A 19,602-nucleotide genomic window follows, 5' to 3' on the forward strand; every position below is an offset into this window, starting at 1 on the left:
ATGCTTAGGGCGATTCAATGTGGATTTAAGGCCTTTTGATATGTTCTATAAGTTTATTTATTAATAAATAACCATTTGCACTATTTAATTCTATCCACAGGACAAAATTATCTGCTCCATCATTTTAAAAAGTGGAAAATGAAAGCTCCAGTAATTTGTTAACAAACTCATGTATTTATAAACAGTTTAACAAATGTCATTGTCAGTCAGAATCAGATCCTTTTGTCAAAGTCATTATTAATTTAATTTTCTCTACAAAATATTTTAAGAAAACAATTAATATCTACAAAATATTAAATAATAAAAAGACAAATGGAGGTTGTGACCACACGGCCACCGTACTGTACAGATATGGTACAAAACTTGTGTTACAATCCACAGCCTGATCATCATGAAAGACACACGTTGACTACTTACAACCCTTGGGGCTGTACAGTAGCCTAATGGGCCACCTGCCCAACACCACCCTCCTGAAGATGTGCTTCTTGGTAGCAGAAACACCAGCAGGGACCTAGCACGTATTGCCACAGGCTAATCAACAGCCAGTTCCAAGCAATATTTGCTGGATACAAACTGAAACCACAACACTTGAGAATTGTGGCTCAGGCATGACTAGAGTCAGCGCGGGTCATCTTTTTTATCCGGCAGCCGTGGGTGTGCTGGGGAAGAACCACGCATGGAGGGGATGAGAGGTGGAGGTAATCCAGGTCCAAGGGGTGGTGGTTGAGAATGCCCTGGAGGACCTGGATGTCCAGGTCCATGCATAGATCCTAAACCTGGAGGATGCAAGCCTGGTGGACCAGGTGGAGGACCTGGACCCAAGGGAGACCCACCTTTCAATAAGGAGGGCCCTAGCTGTGAATGATGTGGAAGTAAGGCTGATGAGGATGGATAAAGACCTGTTGGCATTACACCTGCTGCTGCTAATTGACTGCGTTCGTAAAAGTCTCTAGCCACTGCATGTTGCTGTTGCTGCTGCTGTTGCTCCCTATATCGTTCATTCAATATCAGGGATGATAATGGATTGCTATGTAACATTTGTTCTTCTCTGGCTGCAAGACTCATCCTCTCTCTCAAAGACAAAGCTTCTCTTGCAGCTATATCATGTGCTCGAGCAAAGTTTTGTTCCTGAGCAGAATGATAGGGATCTCTAAATGGATCAGCCCATGCCCCTAAGTGCGGTGGACCAGCACCAGGATAACCAGCAGATCCACCTAACAGCCTGGCACGATCTAATGCAGAGTTGGCCGAGGTAGTTGCCATACTCAGAGCAAGAGAATGTGGAGGTAGCAATCCAGCTGAAACTGAATGTGGTGGTAAAACATTAGGTGGAGGAAGGCCATGTAGATGGCGAGGAGCCTCTTTCCCACCAACAATCATAATTTCATCTTTAGACTCCATTTTTACACGGTGATCTAATGTTCGAGATCCAGGTCTGGATCCGGGTTGTGAATCTGGCCGCGATTCTGTTTTTGTTGGAGGTGGTAAGGGGCCTGAAGATAGCTGTGAAGAACCTGTTAACGATGGAGGTGGCTGATGTGATGTAACTTCAGCAAGATCAGGGCGAATTGGTGACCGTGAACCATCTCTTCTTGGTAAAACACGGTCATGACTAGTTTCTAACATGCGAGCTGCACGTTCTTTCTCATGCTCTGCTCTCCGTTCCCTCTCGCGTTCTCTCTCTCTCTCTTCTCTAATTCTTCTTTCTCTTTCTTCTCTTTCTCTCCTTTCTCTTTCTTCTCTTTCTTTTCGTTCTCTCTCTTCTCTTTCTCTCCTCTCTCTTTCTTCTCTTTCCCTGTTCCTCTCTTCTTCACGCCGTTCTCTTTCATACATAGCTGCACTTGGTTTTACAGGCCAAGATCCAGTGGGTCCAAAAGCTGTCGGTGCTCGTAACCTGTAACCATTAAGAACAAATGCGGTTAGTTATTCAGTTACTAAAAATTAAAATTAACCCTCCAAGTGTCATACTCTAAACATAACTTGCAAAAAGCTAACATAACTAAGAATGATCAATATCATCAATATTTTATCAGGTTATTAAGTCCTACAGATGTATGACCTTAACTTGGTTAATCAAGGGTGAAATCATTTAAAAAACAATAAACCCCTTACTTGCCTCGACGAACACAATGATCTGAATAATATCAGTTGCAAATACTATGTAATTTCAAATTACTGCAACACTCCATGTGACTTAAGATTTTACATACCCAATTCACAACAATACTTAATAAATTATGTATGCAAACCAACTAAAAAAATAAATAAATAAATGATTTCGAAACAAATATGTATTCAGACCAACTAAAAAAATAAATAAATAAATAAATGATTTCCAAACAATCCAAATCTTTCAACTCTTAACCAACTATGCATGTATATTCAATTTTATGCAAACATGTTACTTTTAATTACAAGTTTACATCCTTCTTGTTAAACATATTCACACTATAAAGATGTCAAACTACTATAAGTATACTGAAGGATTAACATGTATCCATCCCACATTTATATCTGAATCATCAAACCATGTTTATTTACTTATTTTCTTTTACCAATTTCCTACTGCATTCCATGAACACTCAACTAAAGAATACTTCTCAGTCCCTCATAATACTCATTATTATATCAGCTGATAAAACCTATGCAAAATTAAATAACTATTGTCAAAACACTAAAATCCCTTAAATGGAAAGAATGACAACTGCTGTTAAATGAGCAGTTTGTTACATAATGAAAGGCCAATTTTAATGACTAAACACAAGCCCAATTCAGTGGTGAAATCTTATCCTTTAAGCTTTGAAGGGTTGCATGATTATTTCTTTTTAGCCCATCAATTGTTATGACTTTCAGGGAAATTTTAAGATTTACCTTTTATCCAAGAATGGCAATTCTGACTAACATAGTCTATAACCCATAAGAATGTACTTCGAAACTGATCTACATTTTAGTAATAAAAAAACTATGTGAAACCCAACCCATAAAGTAATTTCCAAGGCTGTTTATTTCAATAACTGGTGTCACTTATCAATCTCATTTTTAATGATCTGAAATTTTTAACTTTAAGGACTTTATTTACTTAAACTACAGGAGTCACTTTTCAAAGAAATACTCAAGAATATAAGAAAATTACCTATTATTAACATTAGGGACTGAAAATCAACTAGCAGAGTTGTGCGAGTGATGCATGTTGCCTGATTAACTGACATTCCTCTCAGTATTTTGTCATTGGACTCTGAATATTCTAATTTCCAACAGTATACTTTGTTTTTTGTAATTACATTTTTAATGACTCCTGTGCACACAATTGCCACTAACTACCAAACAATTTTTTTTAATTAAATATACATATCTTCCAAACCTGTAAAAATTAAATTTTCCTATTTGTACTTAAACCCCTTCCATTACTAACCCATCACCTCTACAACACACCACCATTATGTGTCATGATCCAGCTTACCAAAGAAGTTAATACTTGTTGGAAGTGATACATCACAAGTGCTACTAAAGTTGTCATGCATAAGTACAAGAAAAAAAAAAACTTTTTTCTTCTTGAAAAATTTAAGTTTTAAAGCTGCATGACCTATTAAGGAGCGCCTTGTATCTATCCGATTCCAACTAATGTCCGCAAGCTTTAAAAAAAAGAAAAAAAAACTATACTATACAAAATTTCGGACCTGGCGTATTGCTGTTCCCAATTCGTCTGTTGTGAGTTTCTTATGTGGCTGCTGATCTGGTTGTACCTAATAATCACAATCAAAACTTAGAATAAAATATTTTCCACACTAAAAGAACAATTTAATTTAGGAAGCATTCACTCCTGTTCTGATAATTATGAAACACCAAATGCTTATCAATAAAGTAAAGATAAAAGTCAGAAAAAATATCAAAACTTGCTAAAAGGGAGAAATTAAGAGCACCTGTCAGCAACTGAATGAAAATTATATCCAATCTGTCACATCACTTACAGATCCTTCTATTGCTACTAGTGAAGTTGCTTACACAGTCATTCATTTCATAAATATTACTGTGATCTTAGATTACGCAGAAAACTGACATAGCAGCATAACCAAAAAACTTATCAAAAGTCTTGGAGGTTGCTAAACTTTTATTAGCAGAAATACCACAAGGAAATCTTTTTTTTATGCAATTGCTGCTACTGACATTATTTCTTAATTCAACAAGTATTGTACAGGAGTGGTTAGGGTCAAATATTTTTAAGTTTAATTGCATTCATTTTTGGTGAATGCCTTCACATGGTGGCATCTAGAGGAACGAACAAGATGATAGTGAAGTGAAAGATGATACTGCTCAGGAAAATATAAATTTTCCTTCAGTTCCTCAGTCACTTGCACAACCTGTAATAAGAAGATATATTATTCCAATATGGCACGAGAGGTGGCATTCCCCCTCTCTTGCCATCATTTATAAGACTTTTTCACGTGCCTCCTCTTGGTCATGTCATTTCATTAATCACACCCTGGATATGATGCGTTTTACTCTGAAGTGTCCTAACTACTAAATGCCGTACATCCTTTGTACAGAAAGTAGTTTATAGCACGTAATCGCAGTATGTGAAAATGTGGTGGACTACAATGAAAATTTAAATTATGGGAAACTCTCCAAGCAAGGGGATACTAAATACCAACAGTTTAGATGCGCACTAAAATTTTCAGAAAAACAAGATAAAGTTTGATGTCCTTGTCTTAAATAATTTTTTTTTTTTTGTACCACCGATATCTTTCAAATAAAGTTACCAAGGTGGTAAATGGCTGAAGCAAATAAATACCCAAAACACTTACAGATTGATAATTGCTGGGAGAGGGTGTCTCAAGATAAAAACTAAAATATCTTATGATAAGCATTAAGCAATTAACATTATAATCTTACATGAGCTCTAACTTGAAACCCAATTACACTTTGCCCTTTTACCAAAACCTGAGTTGAAGGATTAATATGGTTTCACTCACTTGAAATTCCTTACAAAACAAATCCTTTCTGTAGTCTTCCTTCAATTTCCACTGCTCCTCAAAAAAAAAAATTCATTCTCACTCAAAGCCAACAATTCTATATAAATCAAAACCATTCCCCAAGAACTGACTCTTAAATCTTTAAATACACAAAAAGCATTTTCACTCATATTACTACTCCCTAACAACATAATCAGTTACTTTCACCATTAAACTCTAATGGCTTTTACCTCTATGGCAAAAAAAAAAAAAAAATAAATAAATAAATAAATTCTGAACCAAAAAGTTAGTAAACTTAAAATGCCTACCAATGTACACCTTTGCAAGTCTTAGAAATTGTAACCTTACTTAACTTCCAAAGTTCATTTCACACAATCTTTCAAAGGTTTCATTTACTATCAATTTCACACTGATACTTCATAAGTATAGCAAGATCAAAATGACCAAATAATGGGGGAGAGAGAGAGAGAGAGAGAGAGAGAGAGAGAGAGAGAGAGAGAGAGAGAGAGAGAGAGAGAGAGGGACTTGGCTAACACTATTAGCAAGGATTTATGGCTGCCATCTACTAACCTACCTGGATGTTTAGTTTTATAAACTACTGGAGCTCACAACTGATCATGATGTACTGCATATAAAATATACGTACTCAATTACTGTAACTCTTAACTCATTTAGATGACTACACTATTTTTAGATAACACAGCTCATACCCAAGGAACACAATATACCCTGATATGAACGACACCTTCAAGTCCAAAAGCTACTTGACAGAAAGAAATGAGTAAAGGTAAAAAAAAAAAATTTTTTTTTTAGTTCTTTGTATGCATTCATGAAAATTGGTAATTAAAACGACCTGTATAATCATCATGCTAACTTCTAAGGCTATGTAAACAAAGGAAAAATTAAAACCTACCTCCATGTTTCATGAGGTGTTGGCTGTGGCACTGTTAACCCAGTAGGTATGGACTCCCTGGAGAACATTGAGCCTGGTGGAGGACCCGGTATGGAAGTGGGTGTCACGCCAGGATGGTGGAATGTTGCAGCACTTGGTGGAGCACCTGGAGGGCCTGGTGCTCCACCACCAGGATATCTCATACCAGTAAGACCAGGCACTGAAGGTGTGAGGTGCGAATGACCTAATAGAGAAGACTCGTAACGATGAGAGGGTCCTGGCCCAGCCAACATGGATGGTCCAAGATCTGGTGGCCTAGGAAGGGTTGGAAATATTGGTGCCCCAGGTCCCCCTCCAACACCTGCAGCACCAGATGGAGGTTGCAGTAGGTCTGCTGTACTTCCTAACTTAGCACTAGGTTTCTCAGGTGCCTGTTTCTGTTGATGGTAGTATATTTCCCAAGCAATACGTACATGCATAGCATTCCATCGACCTGTTTTCTGTAAAATTAAATTTGCAATTATTAAAAGTAACAGTAGTAGTAACATTTTACAAGAGAAACAAGAGCTAATTCTACTGTACATTTATAGCCTTACTTGACCATAATTCTTCATAAGCCAAAGGAAAATATTGGCTCTTTCTTTACAAAGTTTACTGGTTATTTGCACCTACAATATTAAATGATTATTGAATAAGGCTAAAATCTATAAAGCCAAGAATACTTTAGTATACAAAACTCTTTGCTTTACGTACAGCTATTCAACACCCTTACTTTCATCCAAATAATTTTGCAAGGTCTCTGTCCTCATCTGTTTCGATAAGGTCCACAACAATACTACTGGGGACCAGCCTGATGTTTCAATCTTTTTGAAACTGTGAATGCTTGTATTTATTGAATCCAACATCTACCAAACCAACTAAGGTGGTAGTTCTTAACCTTTTTTGGTTGCTACCTTAAATCCTGCCTGAATTTGACATAGTTATCAATAACCTTTATATACAAAATTGAAACTAAAAATTAACCCTCTCAAATGAATATAAACTATTATAGCAAAGGCATGAAAACAGTGGGATTTAAGTAGCTGCATGATTTTCAAACAAATACATGTTTACCAGTACTATCTGGAAAGTATCCAATGTTGTGAGACATTCACAAACCTTCTTCCATAGACTTGGTATCAAAATAGATAGTAAAATAACTGAGTTCAACATAACCACTACCATCTATGAATGCCTTACTTCCAATAAACAGACATTTTTCTTTTGTTTGAACAATCACCTAGTCTTAAAAATCACATGGTTTTTAAATGATACCTGTGACTTGGGTAGATCTTTTCAGTTTCACTTTGACACACACTCAAACTTTAGGAATGTTGCTGATTTTACAATATCCTAACCCAGGGTACTTGGCTTCTCAACTACAGCTTATTCGTTCATTATCCTTGCTCAGAGCACAAGGCTTACTGACAAAGAAATATACTCAGTAAATAAGCACCACTTTTTGGTTTTTCTTCCACTACTTGCATGAAGGCTTTGATTTTAAAAAGCTAACATTTCCTTTTTCTCCTTGTATTATCCTTCAAGAATACAAAATCAGTGCTGAATTGCATTATCATCTCTCATACTCTTAATCTTCTGCAACACCTAACTGCAAAACTAACAGGATAGGAACGACAAAGAGAATTCAAGGTTTCAAAGTGCCATTAGTTATGCATGAGCAAAGACAATACTCTAAAATCCTGCGTATATTTTTCAAAAGAAAATGTGCATGAAGCAACCAGAGGCTTCAAAATTAATTTTATTCAGATGTAGTGAAATGCTAAAAATAAACATTAGGAAGCTCTACGGGTTGATAACCAAACAACAATGCTTTTACTGTATCACAAAAAGACTACAGTTATGCAAGGTATTAACCCTTAATGGACGGGGTAATAAATAAATATGCATGGCAAATTTAGGAAAAGAAACCTCAATGGAAAGAGGAAGATATGCAAATGCACATGGTGTAAGAAAAAAAATTCTGAAAAAATTTTCCTACCTTCCACAAGAAGTTGAAAATAACTATTTATAACCCCTTGTGGGGTCTTTTACAAGACAATAGAAAATTTTACAAAGTTATACATGATTTTTCTAATAAATTTATTTTATTTTGTAAAATTATGATTATAGCTCACAAAATATCAAAACAGATAAGAAATAAAATAAGTAACAAATTCTGAGCATATTTGTTGTAAGATATCTACATAAATTTACCAAGAATAATGCAATAACTTTTTTGGATTTTTATATTCTTTTCTATTTCTTTGCAAAATTAGAATTAAAATTGACATACTATCATAAAAGATACGAACTAAAACCACCAGAAACCCCATGGTATATTAATGGGTAAATTTACAAAAAAGACGTCTTGTGAGACGGAATAACTCCTCCCTTGAAGTCACGATCCCAACTAACTCTCTCATGAGGCACCCAATGGATTTTAGCAAGTCCAAACGTTGCCATTAGTGAATTAATGGGCTATAGAAGTAATGGCACCTCTTTCCCGCCCGATTCCCCCAAATCGATGGTGCATTAATAGTTACTCGCCATGAGTCAGCCCATCCACCACCCAAAACCTGTTATTGCTACTCGTGAGCATGTCCATCCATTAAGGGTTAAAACTGTAATGAGGCGATAGTGAGGGACAGAAAAAGAATACAAATAAAGTGGCAACTGAAAGTCACTAAGAAATAACACATTCATAAAAATAGCATAAAAAAGTGGCCAGTGAAAATTGCTAAAAGAAGGCACACCAATAGAGTGGAAGCAGCAAGCTGGTGCAACAATGGGAAGGAGTTCTCAAGATGAGAGAAGTGTAGAAAGGGCAACTGAAGAGAGGAGCACTTTCAAGTTTGGCAGAGGACAGGCAGGAGGAGTTTATCTTGATACTACTTGAAAGCTGCCTTAAAAGAGAAAAACCAAATACAAGCCGAGAACCATTCTAAAATTGTGTGATCTATCATACAGCTTGCAAGCAAAGCTGAAGGGTAGTGGGAAAAAAAAAATGCACATGCACACTTAAGATACAGAAGAGTTTGCTCATAGGGACAAGCATCCTACCTCAGAAAAGCAACGGGAGATTCCAGCAAACCTAGTAGGCATGTGCTGCAACAATTAGAATATTGTAGTTCCTGACTAAGAAAGAGGAACCTTACCATACAAAACAAAACCAATACAACCAGCTAATACCAATTTACACGTTGCATTAATAAAGGAAGAAAGCCTCTATAAGCAAAATATTTATTGGAAAAAATACATATCCATGGCAAACTACAATACTATCCTAGTGCCTTAACTACTGTAATAGCCAGCAGAAAATAAAAAATAAAACCAAGAACTGAATCAAAGAAGGTAGAGAAGAAAGCTAAATTCATTCAAAAATTTTCAAGTCTAATTGAACCTCTGTACATCTGCTCAATATATGAAGAAATCAACCACAATACCAATAGTAGCCACGTCACCTTTCAATTCTGTATTAATAGGACTTAAGCACCTGGTTTATGATAGTAGTAGTTTATATTTGTCAAGAAATCTTGGCAGAGGTAAGTTCAGGATGAAAACTCATGAAGGTCCCAATACCAAGCAGCAGTTTTCAGACATCTCTAAACTTGGAGAATTTCCTTTTGATGATAACAATTCAGCTTTAACTGGGGATAGATGGCTGGCTGTTATCATTTTCCCTGCCACTAATATTTGTACATTTTTTTCTCTTAGGAATAAAGGGAAATTAATTCTTCCCCTTCTCTTATTTTGTGCACTTTTGGCACAAATTCCTCAATGTGGTCTCTGTCTTCATTCATGACCTTTCCTCATGACTTTCTGACCTTTCCTCATGACTTTCTGGTTTTCCAAGACTTCATCTAGCCTTAATACCTAAACTTCATCCAACCTTAATGTCTTGCTACTTTTTAAAGTAACTGTCTAAACCAATTACCATTTTACACAGATCTTGATTGTCTGACTAATGGACACCACAATTTTTTATTTCTTCTTTTGCAAAATTTTATCTTTCTGACTTACTGCATTTTTTTTCTTTCCACCTTTTCCAAACAGTCTCTCTTTGCTAGTGCCCATGCCTCTACTGCACCGTGCACAAGCCTTATACCAAAATACAGTTCCCACTGTTTACTAATGGGGTACTTTCATTTTCCAGTTGTCTAGCAATTTAGTTCCCCTTCACCCGCTGACAATTACTTTATAATACCATCATCTCAGCACCCAATTTATACTCCAGTGCATATAAAGTTTTTGTTTCTATAAGTCAGCTACATAAGGCATATGATAGGAAAAAACAATGTTAAAGGCATATTGAAGAGATCCTTTGAACCTAAAAAGCTCAGGTAATGATCTGCTCAGCACAACCTTACCTAAAAGTAGAGGGTCTTAGATAAACTGTGGAAAGACTGAAACAAGTCCAGCAAATATTAATTAGTTGAAAATTAGACTAGATACACTAGTCAAGACTCAAGTTGAAGTTATCCTTTACTGAATTAGGATCTCACTATTGACCTTCTTGTCCAATTTATGTGGAAACACACTTTCATCATTGTTGGGCACCTTGTTTAGACAATCGGCTTCAAGCATTACAGTAAAATCATGTGCCACTCAGGAGCCAGCAGATACTATCTCAACATAATGGAATATTAACAACAAATTGGATTTGATTGAAGCTGTAGCTCCTCGACTCCTCTTGAAACACACATTGGAAAATGAATTTTTTGTTAGTTAACTAGCCTCCTAAATGTGGCAATGGATTAGCATAATGCTCTTGACAACAATAAATATTGCTCCAATCTTTTTATACAGAATATTTTGCATATTCTCTAAACAAACTGAGGAGACCAAACTCCTTGACCATACTGTAAAACCACCCAAAATCGGTTTCATAAAAACCTTTTGTCAACAGATTTATTTTTGTGACAACCACATGAAACACATCACTAGTCATTTACTGTGCCCCAAATCTTCTTGCGGTATGAACCAGGTATCATTAAACTTCCGCAGAAACCTTATTTCCCCTTACCATACCATACATTTTGGGACACATCTTCATGGCCATCCATTCAGTTACAGGAAAAAAATATATGCTGTTGAAGAACATCTGTCTTACAACCTTGGCAATCTTGACCTTGTCAATGAACTTAATAAACATGGATATACAGTAGGCTTTAATTTCTTGACCTCATATTTTGTTATACACGAGAGAACTGTCAAAGGTTTTCATAAGTGGGTATGTGTGTGTTACTGGAAAACAATTAACCCTCCATTTCAATTTACACAACATTCTTGAAGACCCAACCAAGTCTTCATAAACTAACACAACTAACCTTTGATAATCATTATCCAATCAGTACTAGGTACCTATTGATCATTCATCAAGCTTTAGTATTAAATAGCCACCAGAGAAACTAACCAGTTTATCATTCTCTACTATCCTTTTTAACTCAGGAACAAAATCCAATGAGATCACTGGATGGTTAGATGGCATTTGAAGCCAAAAACAACACCCTTGGGCCATGAAGATAATTTATTTAGTCCCATGTGATTATTACACATGGGACTATGTAAATTGTCCTGTGATTATTACACAGGACAAAGTAAGAGTTAAAAGTTCTATGAGCAAACTAAACGGCCGCCTGAAAACATCAGTCCTTTAATTGAACTTTAACCACTATGCCCTAGTCTATTTGAAAAATAATCCTTAACATTAGTAGTAAACTATAGTTACCTTAATGCAAAAAGTTTAAGAGGTACAAAGCACACTTGAGAAGAGTGCCTAGTAAAGAATAAGGAAATGACCATGACTTCAAAAGCTGTGGATTTGTAACAACAAACTGAAAAAGGTAGTTTATACTAGATAATAAAAAATTACTGCGAAGAAAGCAAAACTTTAGATAAAGACAAGACAAAAGAAAACTAGATTAGCAGAATATGTACAGTAGTATATGATGATTTATTCTTACAAATAAATCTTCAACTATATAGACTTAAGACATGTAAGTTACTCTCATTGAGCTCACCTTCACAAACCCTATACAGTCACATAAGTGAAATGTTAAAGTAAGAGCTAAGTAGACCCCTGCTTTAATGGCCCAAAGGTCCGTATGTAAGCAACCATATCCGCTAACCACATACAAGTAACGGCAACAAGAATTAAGACTACTTACCACTGGTTTACGTTGGCTTGGTTCACCAATCTGTCAAATAATAAAGTCTGTTAGGAGATCTAGAAAACTATAGATTTTCCTGCATTCCTAGACTATACTAGCAAAAAATATAACACACCATATCATTACACGTTCCAGTCTTTTAACCATCTACGTATTCCAATATTTCAAAATTATAGTGTATGAAAATAAAACAAAATACACTACATTAAGCACAGTGCAACAATAAGAAACTTTTCCCAATAGATTCACTTTAGAAAATTAAACTGGATGATTATTTCCAAACAGGTACATGAAAATACAAACCCTGCAGTACAATATCCTAACTAAAAAATTCTTTTGAAATTTACATGAACAGAAAAACCTGATTTGCTTAGGGATCATAAAATGATTTGATAACAGTATAAAATATGTAGAAAATACTTCAATTCTAGGATTATACAATTAGGAAATGAGTATCCATAGGACACAAGCAGGAATTTCTTGGGGAATATATCAGGTTTATCCCTTGTCCCTTCAAGGTGATACTGTTTTTCACTATACTTTTCTTATTCTTATCTGGTCATAACACTGATGTTCACAGACATAATCTTTAGAATTGATACAAGAAACAAGAAATCAGAGCAACATCTACATATAATTTTACAATAAATTGCTTCATAAAACATAACTATCCCTATTGACATTAATTGAAATTAGCGCATGACTGCTTTGCAAAGTATTACATGAACAGTTATATCTTTTTCACAAATTTTACTTATTCCTATTAGCTGTAATCTTTCCTAAAAACTATACAAATATTGTGAGTAAAAATCAGCACAAGAAATGCATGGCACTCTTTGACTACAACTTATACTAAGACTATTCATATAAGTGCAAAGGGGTAGATGATTCATAATACTAAACATAAAGGGGGGGAAGGGGGGGGAACGATCAATCATTAAGAAAGTAAAGCAGCACATTTCTTTTTGGCAATAATTATTAGCAAATTGAAGAGCAAATATTCTTTCTCTTATATAAATCAAATCCACCAGCTTACCTGCGTAACACAATTTGCACCAAAACTGGACTTTAATCAGAAAAAACAAATGATATGAATAATAAGTTTTTTGTCATACCACAATTAGGGAACAGGGAAAAACTCTCAACAATTACACTTACCTTCTGTGGCACAGTAGCAAGATGAGTTGGTGGGGCAAAGTTTGAGGTAGGGGGATGCACTAACGGCGTAAGGCCTGGAGGGTAACTGCTTCCTAAGCTTCCTCCAGGCTGATACAAACTACTTTCAAGCCCTACTTTAGTCACTTCCTTAAACTGGAAATGAAGAATAAACATGTTGCAACTTTTATTTTTCAAAGGTTATTGGCTTAATGAAGACAAAAATTTTGTATTTAGACAAAAAATATCCTACATTTGATTTACAAGACATCCTCAAATAGGAATAGAAGAGTACTGTTTAGATTCAAAATGTAACTTTGAGATTACTTTGATAATGAAGAATATAACTGCCCTTCAAGGAATAACATTCCACAATATATTAAGAAAAGTTTCCTTTCACTCTTCTCATCAACAGCTACAATTATTACAACTTCATCTTGAATGGTCTTGGAGTCACCCCTTTCTTTTTGGTCCCTCAACATACTGAATACAAGCCCAATCACCATTTCTCAGGCAACTTCACACAAGTCAATATTTCAAACTAAACTCAGAGTTCATTTGGTTCACCTCTAAATTACTCAAAAACTCTACTAGATTTTCTTTCAGAGATCATATACAACCTTTGATTTACAAAGAAATACTTCTATATATTTTTATCATATAATTTGATTTTGAAGGAGTGAGTGAGCTATGAATGGGTCATTCATGTATACAGGGGTGCACTTTACTTGCATCTTGTCCAGACCATTGAAGGAAGTATTATTACCCAGATTTTCCCCCCCTCCTGATACCTTAACGACAAATCCTTCAGAGCCAGTCCTGCGATAGTTTACAGAGCTACATTAATTTTTCTTTAGATCCAGCATGAAAAAACCGCAAGGGCAAAGAGTCACTGATCTCTTTGAAGCTGTACAATTGTAGTCAAGCAAATGTACTTAAAAAAAAAAAAAAAACCAGCAAAATGAACTACTTCAAAACAAAGTAACTTTTATTCAATAAGCTTCAGCTAATACAGTCTTCTACTGATCCATTTCCCTCAAGTACTGAACCTCAAGGGTAATGCTGCATCGCACTAGGAGAATCAGAAAAATAAATACTGCATCCAAGAATAACACCTAACGCAAGCCCAAATTTCTCAGTAAAATTACTATAATTACTAGACTTGTATTCATTAATGAAACATACACCCCTTTCCTATAAAATTATATTTTCAACATCTTCAGTGGGACTTGCATATTTAATTGGAATGTGATTTGACTCTCGCACAAGCCATCAGGTTCCTCACTATCCAGTATTGCACATGCCATTCTATACAGTAAGATACCTATTGTTGAATTGTACAGGTCATGACATCCCAAACTCTATTTTTTAACCATCATTCATGCATCACATTAATAGCACTCTGTCTCAAAACCATAAGACTTTGGGGGTTACATGAGGAAAGCAGATCTTACCAATGACGGCGTTGCCGAGTGTGAGAAGAGACTTGTAGCACTGGGTGGTGGAATGGGAGGTGGTGGTGGCATATGAGGCAGAAGATGTTGATGGACATGAGTGTGTTGATGTTGATGATGGTGCATTTCTGCACGTAAAAAAGCTGGGGGTCCTGTTAGGCCTCCTAAGCTTCCAGCACTGAGGCCTAACGTACGTTCTTGCTGAGCCAAAAATCGAGAGTCCAGCTCCCTTCGTAGTAAATCAGCTTGACCTGTAAAATAAATTGTTTCAAATACAATAGCTCTTCACTAAAGCTTATTCAAGTATGAACAATAAACACTTTATAGAATACCAGCACCAAAAAGTAGCATCACCATAAGTATGACAAAATAAAAAATGTTTGCAGTCTAAATACCAATATGGTGGTGAAAAGTAACCATACTATATAGCTACTGATCTAAATTTACTATATACCATAGCTATTGTGGTAAATTATTAACGATGTATAACAGATATAGTAAAAATTTACTGGTCTACTTCAATTGTTCAACTTAAATTTGAAAACTTGACCACAGAAATATTTCCCAGCTTTACTATTCAATACTTAGCTGCATATATGGTGAAATGTTTCATAAAAAATTAAAGGTACTTTCAAGCAGAAAAAAAAAAACAACTCACCAAGAGGATCAGGATTCAAATGAGATGGAGTAATAAGCTGAGAGGAACTCAGTTGTTGCGTATGTGGAATAGGTGGAGCAAACATGCCCGTCGGTGGCAAAGGAGCCGAGACAGGGGAAGGACCCAAAGGAAACGATGGCAAAGGCAGAGGAGGTCGACTTATTGACGATAATCGAGCTGCACTGCTAGAAGCTAAACTCACTACAGGACTGTGAACAGAAAAAGGATAATTCATTACAATAATTATAAGCAAGAAAAACATTCACTTCATACACAAGACTTCCAGAAACCTAAATTATTATTAGACAAATATGCTAACAAAAATTAGGTGCAACACTGATCTCAACCATGGAGTTTGTTAACACTTCTGACTGCATTTTTTGCATTCGATCTTATGGTGCTTTTTCAGTTCCCAACTTTATGTTGCATCAAGTTATGGTGCCATAAGCACCGCTGACCTGCAAGTTAACAGTGCTTACAGTGCTGTAACTTGATGAAACATCAAGTACGGCACCGTGAGCGAAAACCATACGGTGCGGAAATCAACTTCCAGCACAGCGCTGGAACAGATCCTTGCAGTAAGTCAAGGATGCATACATTATATAAGCATGCAGAGTAGTATTCACCTATTATTGTGACCTTGTACTTATACACTTTTATTTTTGTAAATTGGCTGGATTAAAAAAATTACAATTGTAGCCAATGAACTTCACAGCTATGTGAGTACTTACAGTCCCATCTTAACCTTGCAATGAACATTCAAAACATAATAAAAACTCTTACACAATTAAGATACTGATGAACAAAAACAAATACAGTCTTGCTTTTCTAACATATATGTAGTAGTTAAAATGGTACATTTCCAAAGAATCAACTTGCTCCTACCTTGGCCAAGGTCTAGACAACGAAGGAATTGTTTGAGAGTTGCTTACAGCTGCACTTGCAGTACTGAAAGAGAGAACAAATTTACACACAATGGAATCATAACTACTCCATTTCCTGTTGTATACAGATCCCTTCAAGTTTAAAAACTGTTTTCTCATGACATAAATAGTATACAAAAATGATGTCTCCTAAATCAACTTACAACCATATTGCTATATCTACTTGCCTATATGGAGATATATGGGGCTCTTGAGCCCTAGGTGAATGCCTAGCAGGAGGAGGAGGAGGAGGTAAAACTGGATGAAGATTTGGTGTGGTGACTCTGGTGGTTGATGGTGGCGTAGAACGGATGTAGTTGGGTTCCACCTTAACTGACGCAGTAGCTGGCACAGAATGTGGTGGGATGGGAGGATTTTTAATAGGTGGCCGAGACGACGTTTCTCCTGGTTCAATTTTAATAGCCCCATAAGGCAAAGGAGGTGGTGGTGCTGCCACTGGCCCTGGCACTGCAGAGACAGGAGCTGGAGGAGCACTTGGAGTGTTTGGAGTAGGAGGCTTAATATTAGGAGTTGTGGGAGCAGACAACGGGGGAGCGGGAGCGGGAGGGGGAACGGGAACAGGAGGAGGAGCACTGGGTGTTGTAGCACCAACAGGTGATGGATGAGGTGAATGTACGTGATTTCTTGGTGATGAAATTGGATTTGGTTTAACACTATTGTAAAGTGTGTGGCTGCTGGGCTGTTGTTTTGGTGATACCAAGGCACTCACACTATAGCTATTCACCCCTGAACCCAGCCCCAGACCACCCACACCTGAACCCCCAACTGGGCCATTACTAACCCGACCATTACTACTCACATGACTATGAGTAAGACTGGTTGTGGTTGTGGTAGTTGTGGTTGCAGTGGTGGTGGTGGTCGTTGTAGTTACCGTAGTAGTTGTGGATGATGCCACAGGCTGTGGATATAAGTGTGGGGATGAATTCGGTATATGAGAAATAGGTTGCCTGGGTACCTGAGGTGGCGTGGGAGTAGAAGTAGGGGTTGGCGTCTGGGGTGTGTGAGATGGGTGAAGAGATGGAGTATGAGGAGTCAACGGTGAAGGAGACGGAGTGGTCGTGGTAGTAGCAGTAGTCGTAGTCGTCGTCGTCACCGGTACTGCTGGAGTAGGAGTTAGTGTTACGGGCGTTAAAGGTGTATGAGGAGTGTGAGGAGTGTGAGGAGTATGAGGAGTGTGAGGAGTATGAGGTGTGTGTGGCGTGTGCGGAGTAAGTGGGGTGTGTGGTGTATGAGATGTGTGAGTAGTAGTGAGAGGTGAATTTGAAGAGGAGGTTGTATGTGACGGAGGTGGTATGTGTGGAGAGTGATGTGAAGGTAGGTAAATGGGCTTATGATCTCCAGCTGGCGCAACAGTGGTGGGGGGAGACACTGTGCTAACAATGCCAATGCTTGAAGGAGGATAATTGGCTGGGCAGTGACCTAACTCCACTGGTCCATTACTGCAAGGAAAAGACAAAATATAATTGGCATACTTATTTTTTTTACTTGACAAATAATTAAAATTAAACAAGACTTAGGGCAAGAGTACCCACTAATTCTATCTTAGCTATGGAGACAGAAAATACACAAAAATGGCAATCATAGCACTCCTAGTTGTATTTCTTTTAGAAGGAATAATGGAATATCAAGGAGTATCCTTGGTCTTTTAAAATAATAAAAATGAAGTGCAAAGTACTCAACTATATCCCATACAAAACTTATAATAATTTTTATGGCTAGGAGTAAGGTTTTCAACCTTTGCTCCTAAAAATAAAGAGCAACATGGATTAGTACTGAACCTATCTCCTAAAAATGGGCATGGCCAAAATTACTTAATATATTGCAGCCTCTATTATTTATATTGGAATATAGAATTAAACCAAAGCAAAGCAGTGGGAACTGGGTCATTCAGTGCTGAAATTGAGAATAGAAAGGTTTTAAGGTGTAAAAGGAGGAAAACCTCGTAATTGCACTATGGAAAAACTGTTAGGAGAGGGTGGCAAGTAAGAAAGATACTATGAAGGATGGTACAGTAAAAGGAATGAAAGGGATTACAGCAAGGGACAAATGGACATTGCAAAAACCTAAGTAATGCCTAAGTGCACTGAGCGAGTTGCAAGGCGCACTACCCAACTTACAGGATCAACTGACGATCCTACAAAACTCCTTGCTAAATATTTCATCAAAAACATTACCAAAGTGTACAAGCACTTAGAGATACAAGCCAATTTATTGCCATGCTGATGGGAAACCATTAAGAAACTAATGAAATCTGTTAAACCATTTAAAAAAAAAAATCTCCCATGAAATTTTACATCTCTAAAAATACAGGATACTTATTTTACATTGCCTAAATAATGTACAACAAATTTTACCCATCTATATACTTCAGTAGACTGTATCAAGATCAAGATATCTTAAAGGTAATGGTAAATTTCATCTATAATCTACTAACATTTTTCTTTACATAATTAGAAATCTCTTTCATTATATGTCATGTAAAACCCATAAACTTGCCTGTATGGAGGATGTACAGGTCGTTCAGCCTTTACAGCAATCGGTTTAGGTGGATCTGTTACAGGTAAAGTTGTGGGTCGTATTGACGTTGTGCTTTCACCTAGACGACTGCCAATGGAACCTGAGGAGAGAGGAAATCTTAGACTTCAACTAATTTGAGTAAATAAGAGTTCAACTAATACATCAAGCTTTTCCTTGCATTAATAATATTAAAAAATGTATTAACTTATATCAAAGAAAATGATTAATCAGTAAGTATTAAATAAAACCATCTAATAGAACTATTTGGTTTATAGTACTTATATAAATGCTGACAACTACTGTACTTTATTTTCAAAACTTCCCTCATAGCCTTACTGAGCACATCATTAGAGTACATTTTTTTATTCATTGACAGGTTCAAGTACATAATATAATAATAATAATAATGTACTACACAGCTCTCTGGTCAAATTCTTCTTTTTGGGTGAAATTTTGACAGCCAAAACACTTGATATTTTTGACAGAACAATACATTAATTGCACACACATTGTAAATGTCTGGTATGTACATACTTCATCTAATCACCTAAAAACAGGAACCCTCACATGCAATATATGATCAAAATAAGGATTTAGGTATGACAACGCGCAAAGAAAAATGATTTTACTCAAGAGCATTCATCAAAATTACCTTTAATTTTTTTTTTTTAAGAAAAATTGCCCCCGTATATCATAACTGTCTCAAGTGACAAGATACACTTAAACAGCAGAATCTTGTGACACATCAAGATATTAACTTAGTGGTTATAATATGCAAGAAAAGAGACAGTTAATAAGAGCAA

General features: G+C 36.3%; 1 protein-coding gene across 1 annotated transcript in view; it reads right to left on the reverse strand.

The window, feature by feature from the left end:
• Nucleotides 1-151: 151 nt before the first annotated feature.
• Nucleotides 152-19,602, reverse strand: part of LOC135226421 (mucin-2-like) — a 105,876-nt gene continuing 86,425 nt past the window's right edge. The window contains exons 7-15 of the mRNA XM_064265960.1: nt 18,779-18,899; nt 16,450-17,721; nt 16,224-16,286; nt 15,339-15,547; nt 14,681-14,931; nt 13,230-13,382; nt 12,069-12,098; nt 5,884-6,362; nt 152-1,894 (exon numbers count right to left, since the gene is read on the reverse strand). Coding sequence (XP_064122030.1) covers nt 619-1,894; nt 5,884-6,362; nt 12,069-12,098; nt 13,230-13,382; nt 14,681-14,931; nt 15,339-15,547; nt 16,224-16,286; nt 16,450-17,721; nt 18,779-18,899 — 3,854 coding nt within the window. The 3' untranslated portion in view covers nt 152-618. The remainder of the gene's footprint in view (nt 1,895-5,883; nt 6,363-12,068; nt 12,099-13,229; nt 13,383-14,680; nt 14,932-15,338; nt 15,548-16,223; nt 16,287-16,449; nt 17,722-18,778; nt 18,900-19,602) is intronic.

The sequence above is a fragment of the Macrobrachium nipponense genome, chromosome 14 (assembly GCF_015104395.2).
Source record: "Macrobrachium nipponense isolate FS-2020 chromosome 14, ASM1510439v2, whole genome shotgun sequence".
Classification (NCBI taxonomy): Eukaryota; Metazoa; Arthropoda; class Malacostraca; order Decapoda; family Palaemonidae; genus Macrobrachium; species Macrobrachium nipponense.